The sequence below is a fragment of the Chrysoperla carnea genome, chromosome 3 (assembly GCF_905475395.1).
Source record: "Chrysoperla carnea chromosome 3, inChrCarn1.1, whole genome shotgun sequence".
Classification (NCBI taxonomy): domain Eukaryota; kingdom Metazoa; phylum Arthropoda; class Insecta; order Neuroptera; family Chrysopidae; genus Chrysoperla; species Chrysoperla carnea.
The window spans coordinates 41,792,449-41,801,167 of record NC_058339.1 but is presented as its reverse complement, the minus strand read 5'-3'; the positions used below and the strand labels follow the sequence as shown (position 1 = coordinate 41,801,167).

General features: G+C 29.5%; 2 protein-coding genes across 3 annotated transcripts in view; one reads left to right on the top strand and one right to left on the bottom strand.

The window, feature by feature from the left end:
* The first annotated feature begins 745 nt into the window (after positions 1-745).
* Positions 746-3,834, top strand: LOC123296039. The gene is made up of 8 exons (XM_044877500.1): positions 746-785; positions 1,115-1,273; positions 1,355-1,507; positions 1,568-1,831; positions 2,417-2,542; positions 2,604-2,774; positions 3,422-3,649; positions 3,713-3,834. Exons 1-8 carry the CDS (start codon positions 746-748, stop codon positions 3,832-3,834), a joined length of 1,263 nt encoding a protein of 420 aa, XP_044733435.1.
* Positions 3,835-7,218: 3,384 nt separating this feature from the next.
* LOC123294679 (band 7 protein AGAP004871) overlaps positions 7,219-8,719 on the bottom strand; it is a 28,730-nt gene continuing 27,229 nt past the window's right edge. For both annotated transcript variants that reach the window (XM_044875785.1, XM_044875786.1), the window contains 3 exons: positions 8,352-8,532; positions 8,123-8,279; positions 7,219-7,617 (listed from right to left, as the gene is read on the bottom strand). In XM_044875785.1, coding sequence (XP_044731720.1) covers positions 8,166-8,279; positions 8,352-8,532 — 295 coding nt within the window. In that variant the 3' untranslated portion in view covers positions 7,219-7,617; positions 8,123-8,165. The remainder of the gene's footprint in view (positions 7,618-8,122; positions 8,280-8,351; positions 8,533-8,719) is intronic.

The following is an 8,719-nucleotide window of genomic DNA, read 5'->3' as shown; positions in this document are numbered from 1 at the left end:
TTGAAGCCCACCAATTTCTTCGTTGAATCGAATGTTATGATTTTTTTATTTTCTCTTATATAACGTTTTTCCAATGATTTTTTGATGATAGTAAATAATGGGATGCTTTTTAGCACAAAAACACTAAAATTTCGACGCTTATAAACGCTGTACCATTTTTGCATATTATATTGCCAATGGCTATCTGTTATAACACGGCCGTTTTCCATTAGCTTTGACACTTGGATGAAGCATTAAAGCTCAATTTGTTTCTTATCAAACCTACATTTATCAATTTTACTAAAGCAGTAAAAAATATGACAGAATCATGATACCGTGTCAGTGTCTTTCGACCACTATCAATGTTTATGATGCATTGACGTTAACTACAAAGCCAAATAATATTATCGATAATAGCATATCGAGTAAATCTTATATTTAACCATAGTTTAAAAAAGACACATATAGCAGGAATCGTACCCGGTGTCTCTTGGATTCATGTCGAGCACCTTAACAAACTGGGCCAAATATGCTCTAGCCACAATTTTTTCAACTCAACGAATGTTTATTTAGTTTGTCAATATTAACTTAAGTATTTATTATCTTGATTTGTTTAGTAATTTTTTTTTCTACTCTCGTAAATTAACAGTCATATACATAACGTCACTAATTTTTTTTAATGTATGTAACTTCCGGACATAGATAAATACTTATATGGCTTAAAATCGTTAAATACGTCAAATGTTTTTTGTATGGATTTTTCATAATGGAAACAACTACACGAAACATCGTACTATTTTATGAAAGTATAAAATAAAATGAATAACAACTTTATATTCAATCTATAAAACTAGAGTATTTAACATGCAAGGAAAAGAGATGATGTCTTTTGTTATGCTTTGATAACGCTTTTAACTATTAACAATGACAATGGCGTTACTTTTTTCTGATCCCACTATGTTAATTTTTTATGTTAGCACACAAAATATTATAAAAATCATCTTCACATTGAAAAGTGTTCATTTTTTCGATTAAAAATTACGAATTAGTTTCAAACAGAGAATCAGTGATTTTTTCTAAGTAGTGATGATTTTGTTTAAATTTTCTATCTTTCTAATATTAATATCATTTGTAGTTAGTGAAATAATAAGTAATTCACAATTTCCTAATAAAGATCGAATTGTGCGAAGGCGTTATGTAAAAGGTGCTAATCATGCTGGATACAATGGATTTCGTCGTCGTAAATTACAACCAGTCATAGAAAACTCAACACCAAATAATCGTGATAGCAGATGTAATATTTTATACTTGTTAATTAACAAAAAGTTTTGTTTTAAATTATGAAATTCACTTGGACTAATAATATTTTTTCTAGTTTTATCGATTTTTACCGTGGTCCAATTTGAAAATCAAGAATGTGTTTCATCCTCCGGAGATAATGGTACTTGCTTAACTGATATCGAATGTGCTAGTCGTGGTGGTGTTTCCAGCGGTCCTTGCGCAGGCGGTTTTGGTTCATGCTGTTTATGTAAGAAAATAATCCACTTAGCTTACTTATACTCTTTATAAATTTCTGATTGATTTATAGTTATGGCAACTTGTGGTGGAATAGCTGCACAGAATGGAACATACTTTGTTAATTCAGGATATCCAAAAATGTATGATGGAACTGGATCATGCCAGTTAACATTACAAAAATTACATCCAAATATATGCCAATTTAGGCTAGATTTTGATCAATTTACAATAATGGGTCCTGAACCAGTAAATAATATTTGTAATAATGATCAGTTTCTTGTATCAGGTGGAAACCCCGTACCAATAATTTGTGGTCGAAATACTGGAAGTCATAGTAAGAAACGAAATATAATTATATCTATCTGCAGAATTCGAATAGGAAGTGGTTTTCGGATAACATGATAAATATTTTATAAAAACGAAATTCTAAACATTTTTAGTCAAAAAAGTAAGGGGGCACAATAAGATGGGGCACAGTAGAACACGGAAAATTATTAAGTTAACCAGGCTTAACAATTTTGTGATATATGTTCATAAATTTGCTTGGAATAACGTACAAATATTACAATTGTTTCATTGTGCCCCGGGTTCCATTGTGTTCACCTCCTTATAATTAATTACCAAAGGCCAAGTTTATAATACCAAGTTTTCGAGATATTTAAAACAAAGTATAATTTTGCGTAAAATTAAATTCTATTTTTCATTCCTTTGAATTCAAAAGATTTTATGATTTAAAAATAATGCGCTTCTATTCTACAGAGAAATAGAAACTTTCGAGTCCAAATATGTAAAGAATTGGTCATTTTCAAACCTTTAACCCAATGAAACTTTTCTGTTTCCGATAAGAACTCTGCAGGATTGCTTATGTTAATTATTTATGAAAATCCAATTCAGTGCAATAATATTGTTTTATTTGTAGTGTACATAGATGCAGGTTTGGGCGTTATTAATCCAATTACCTTAACATTTGTCACGAGTGGTCCATCGTTTCCCCGATCTTGGAAAGTAAGAGTTTCACAAATTGATTGCAATAGCATTTATCGAGGTTTGTTTTAGAGCACCAGAATTTTACGTTTTCGATATTAAAATGATGATTTCTTTTCTAGGCGACGAAGGTTGTTTACAATATTACACAGGTATTTCAGGAATGGTTCAAAGTTTCAACTATGATCCAAATACTGGCTTACAATTATCAAATCAAGATTACAGTATATGTATTCGATCAGAACGGAATTTTTGTGGGATTCAATACACAGCTTGTGAAGATGTAGATCCAAGTGAGCAAAAAATTAAATGTTACAAATCTCTAGTGAACTCGATATAAAATTTGGCACTCTATCCATATCCGCCCTAAAGATGTATTTATTACATTATCATTTTAAAAATTTTATCATATTGGTGTTTAATTTGAAAATATCTTGCATCATAATTTTGTTTACCACGAAATACTTAAGGCCATTTGAAAGGGCTTATTTTTATCCCATAATTTGTTGTTCAATTTAAACTTCTTTTTACTTTTATAGTTACATTAGTCGAGGATATAAGGCATTTGACCAAGGAATCGACTCCTGCACAGTATATTTTTGTGAGAGCCGGTGCAAAATGTTTGCCTACAATCATATATTCCTGCAAACAAGCATTTTTTCGATTTACGAAAGTAAAATAATTTAGGTTATGTATCTAATTTGCCTTGGAGCCTTTGGCTTGGGAAAGTACTAAAATTTTCAACATTCGGCTATAACTGTTCTATGATGATTCAATATGCCGAGCATCAAACCTTGATATTAAAATCTTAAATATAAGTCAGATTCTGTATAATGAAACTGCATAGGACATTTCGATCGCGCCTTAAACACTTCGCAAAGCAGATCTTCAAAGCTTCAAAGGTTATTTAACATTTCTTATAATTCAAACAATTTTTTAGTGAACAACAATCGATCCAGAGCCTTTACACTATCGGGAAATTCCAATACAGCGGTGCAAGCTATGGTTGGGAGCAGCCCTCCACCAAACGGATGTAACGCTGATTGGCTTGGAATACCATGTGCAACTAATGTTGGTCGACCACCAAATGCAAATACTGGATGTGTGGATCGAATATGTGGTGGTACTTTTAGTGCCGAAATTTCATTAATGCCATCAACAGTAATGAGTAAGTTGACTTATACCAAAATAAAATTAAATATTTTATTATAACTAAATTTTACAATTTTAGGTACAGTAAAACCACTTCGTTTAGTTTTCCACACGGATAGTGTGGAATCACCAACAGATATAAATAATCGTGGATTTTGTTTGAACTATGTTCAACAACCGTGTACAAATGTTTCCGCGTAAAGTTTGTACATTTTTAGTGTTAATTATATCGTTAGCTGAATTTAAAATTTAGAAAATTATTGTGGTGAAAATGTGTGGTTGTTTAAAGCTTAAGTTATCTTTCATTACAGATTACTGATTGTTTAGTTAATTCATTTCACTGAGCTGCTCATTAAAAGATATATTTCTTTCCTTTCATTACGTATTTATCAATTTCAATTTGTATTTTTTGTGTGCAGATGGAATTTGATTTGGTGCATTATTTAATCGTCCGCTGCAAAACCATACGAAAATTTTTTTTTAAATATTATTCTCAAACTTCCAAATTTTCTCGCGTTCGGTATTACAAGTACTTACTTTTAATACATACAACAACCAATAATATTAAATCAATCTCAGGAGTGATCCAAAACCAATATAGCATTATTTTGCAAAAAATCCACAATGTTTGCCCATATTTCATTTATTATTTGTTTGTAATTTGTTTTATTGTTAAGTTTTAATCAATAAGTTTCTAATTAGTTTTAATAATTTTATACATTTTTGTATTAATGAAAAATATACTATTCAAAATCAGGAAATGGTACTTTATTTGATCTTAACACCTTAAGGCAATCAAGAAGCAATGGGAAGGTTATGATAGCATAAAGGTAAATGAATTTCTTAATATTAATTACGTGTAAAACGAGATTCTTAAGTTGCTGCTTTCTTGTTGTGCGCTGTATGAAATGGCCAGAGTTAATTTTTACTGATGGGAATAATGTAAATGTTAAAGTGTGTATATGTGTATGTTTATAGCACACCTTAATCTTGAAACATATAACAAATCTAAGAAGCAAAATATTCATTTAAAGCGAAAATATGTATGTTTATAGCAACGAAAATTTAACTCGCAAATACAAAAACAACGATAGGCAAAATGTCTCCTTACAATTATTCTTCAAAAAAAAAATTACATGAATACATCTTTTTCAGAATTTTATTAAAAAATACAATTTTACATTTTACAGATTTTTACATATAAATGACTGTTTTATTTTTTTACCTCTTTATACAGATTTAAATACTTTTAGTGCTCAAAAAGCACACCAAAAAGTTTATTTTATTAGCTTTTTATTTGCTCTTTGAAATAGAATTGTGTGTTGATTTTTTTTATGATAGTATTGGATAATTTTAAAGTAGGAATTATATCCATTTTTAGAGGCCGTGTGGTGCATTTTACACCAGATTATATTTCAAAAAAAAATCAAAATGACAAAACTGAATTAAACGGGTGTTAAAAAATGAAATAACATAACTGACTACCCCATATATAAATTGGTATACAATTTTCATGTTATGCATAAAAATGTAATGAGTAATGAACTTATACTTTATTCCGTTTTGATCCGTTAAAACATTTGTGATATATCAACACGAGTGTAGGCAGCCCCGGATCTGGATGGTGGAGATGGCAAATGGGACACTTGTCTCGGCAATCATAATATAATGTGTTGGAAAATAAGATTTAGCTTCTTTATGAACACATTGATTTATGAAAATATTCCATGCTGGATCGGCAGATAAATGGAGTCAATCTAACACGAAAAAATTCAAAAAAAAAAACTTGATTGCAGTTAATTTAAAGACCTAGTAAGCTAAATTATTGAAATATCAAGTACATTCGACGTTCCACCATGACTTGCAAGAAGCGTTTCCTAATATTAGTATAGCATTAAGAAAATACTACACATTACCAATGACATCTGCAAGCTGCGTTCAACAATGAGCCAGGAACGTCTATCTGGCCTTGCGATCCTAGCCATTGAATATAAAACTCCTTTAACATGTAATTTATTGAGTAAATCGATTATTTCGCAAAAACAAAAGTACGCCGCGTAAAACTGTGGAAAGGTAGTAAGGTTAGAGAGAAAGAAATGTCGGAGCCGGGTTTCTGATTATATATTCCCTTTGATTAATTTTATGTCACTGCACAAATTAAAATTATTAGTAAATAGATAACAAAAAAAAAGCCACCTATTTTTTTCCCAAAAATTGATATCAAACGTTGGAGATCAAGTTCTAGCTCCGATTAAAAAAACATAGATCTGGTGCTGAGTGTAGGTATAATATATACCTATAATAATAATATTCTATTCTAAATAAGTGTAAAAACTAAAATGTGAAATAGGGTGTTTACCAATATGAACAAAAAATTAGTAAATATTTGACACAATATTTAAATTATGACAGACTCTTAATTATTTGAGTTATAATTTGAACATATACTTAGATCTAACACACATTGATGCAGCAAAAACTTTAGTTAGTTAATAACATAGTGTCTTTTACACGTTTTTAATAAGAGCCAATAAAAACATCGCTTCAGATTGTTTCAAAATGCAGTGCACTATGTTAAAAGCGTGTTCTATAGGTCGAAAAGTTCATATAAACGATAATAACTAATGCCAAGATACAGAAGGTTGAGGACTTATTTTTCTAAAGTCAAATATCTATCAAGTGTGGAATCAAGTAGGGTTTAAGAAACTTTAAAGCGCAATAATATGATATTGTTATTTACTATGCAGGCGATTCAAAATCAGCCAAAGAGTAATAAGCACTCTTTGAAAAAATTATCACTTTTACTGCTACTTCATGTTAGTCTGAGGGTTCAATATTTTATAATCATGGGACACACCACAAATTTTCCAACTTTATACAACAAGCATACATGTTTTAAGCCGAAGAGGAGGGAAAAAAAATTTTAAAAAGTGGGGCGGATTTTGGCAGATAAATTGTTATAAAACTTAAAAAATCTCATCATGGTAGCCGAACAATTTTCAAGTAACCTGATCCTGTTCTAAGTGCCAAAAAAGAATAGATTTGTCATCCAAAATGCTATATTCAACAAAAAGTCATCAAACTTGATTATTATATGTTAAATAAAGAAACTTTTTTTGTGCCAAAACGTTTTGCTGCACCAGTATATATATTGATTCTTATAAATAACCATTTTAATGGAAAACACCCTATTAGTTCAATTTTTATTTTGTAAAAAATATTTGTTAAATGATTATATCAATGTAAAAAAGTTTGTTCGGTTACTTAATTATACTATTTCGTAAAATTTAAAAACTATAATTTGATGCAGACTTTTTGTATTTTTTTTGTAGAGTAGGTACATATAATTTAAGTCTCATTACATTTATAAACTTTCCTTTTGTAATATCAAAATAATTGATTTATATCAAACAATTCATTATTTTCTAATCATTGAAAACAAAAAGGATTCAATCAATAGCCATCAGGCCAAGTTCATCTTTAATAATTATACAGAAACACAAAAAATCGATATTTTTGAAAACTGTACAGAATTGAATACTTGAAAGAAAGGTATCCAATTATTGTATCCAAAGGTATCCACTAAAATTAGTGATTTTTGCACTTTCTTTAGTGGGCAAGTAATTTAACATTATCAAATCATTTCAGCTAATTATTGAAAGTTTATTACGGTTTCTAGAAATATATTCTGGTAACGCTGCTATCTAGTGGTTTTTTATAGGTTTTCTATCGTCTGTTTAGTGGGTTTGAGAATTGAAAGATGACAACTCTGTGAGCAATTTTTTGATAAAACACAAAGTCCTTGTTAAATTTCAATTATAATTCAACAATAAGTAAGTATCCATCTTATGTTGGTCATCTGCCATATATTGAGCCTTGATCTTATTTGATTTTAATCTTGCTATTTTTCTTGCTAATCTTCTAAAAATCTTATATATCATATCTGTTGCAAATATTTTCAAAGGAAGTGTAATCTGCATATATCTATAACAAATACATAAGCAGATTCAAACCATTTTGTCATCAAATAATAAATAAATGTAGATCGAACTGCTTTTGTGAACTTTTCTGTAGTCTCTATATCCAAGATTTAATTTTGTAACAAAACAGCGATTTTTTTGTCCCTTGGCTCTAAAAAAAAATCGGATGTATGACTTGAACTTCCCAAACAGAAAAGCCACTTAGCAATAACATTGAAATCCTTTTATTAAGGGACTATTTCGAGATTAGAGTACCGAGAAATAAAAAAAAAATAAAAAAACGTTATCGATTTCTGTAACAATTACGGCTGATTTGGAACTGCTACCATCAAAATATCATTTCTTTGTTTTTAAAAAGAGTAAATATCAATTCAAAATATCAAAAAAAACCGTTTAAAGCTTTGTATTTATAGGAAATTATCGAAATATTTTCAAAAACACCCGAATATGACTGGTTAGTCAAACAACACTGTTTCACTCCACAAATATAAGAGTATTTTCTTAGAAACCTTTGCGTAATGATGTGTCAAAAATGAACTGATTAATGTAGATTTACATCTTGATATTCATCTTTTCTGCTGATGCTTTCATAAAATACGTGACCATGTCAATAGGAATTGGGAATACAATTGTTGAATTCTTCTCCGCTGATATTGTATTCAAAGTCTATAAAGAAAAGAAAAAAGCAATTAGATTAAAAAAAGAGAAATATAACGTTTCATTAAGAAATACACTAACTTGTAAATATCTCAATTGTAATGCAGCTGGTGAATCACCAATCACTTCGGATGCTTCACGTAAGGCACGTGATGCTTTCTGTTCACCCTCAGCAGCAATAACTTTTGCTCGTGCTTCACGTGCTGCTTCAGCTTCTGCTGCCATAGCACGTTGTAATTGTACAGGTAAACGAACATCTTTTCTGTAATAGAAAAGTATATTAAGAGGTATACAAATTTATTCAAATTGTTTAAATCATTTATTGTGATTTACGTAAAAAAAACAATTTTGTAAAGTAAATATTTTATTATTGCAGAAAATCGAGTTCTTTGTTTTCAGAAGGTAATAACTGAATCAATAAATGCAGTAATTATTTACATAAGGATATT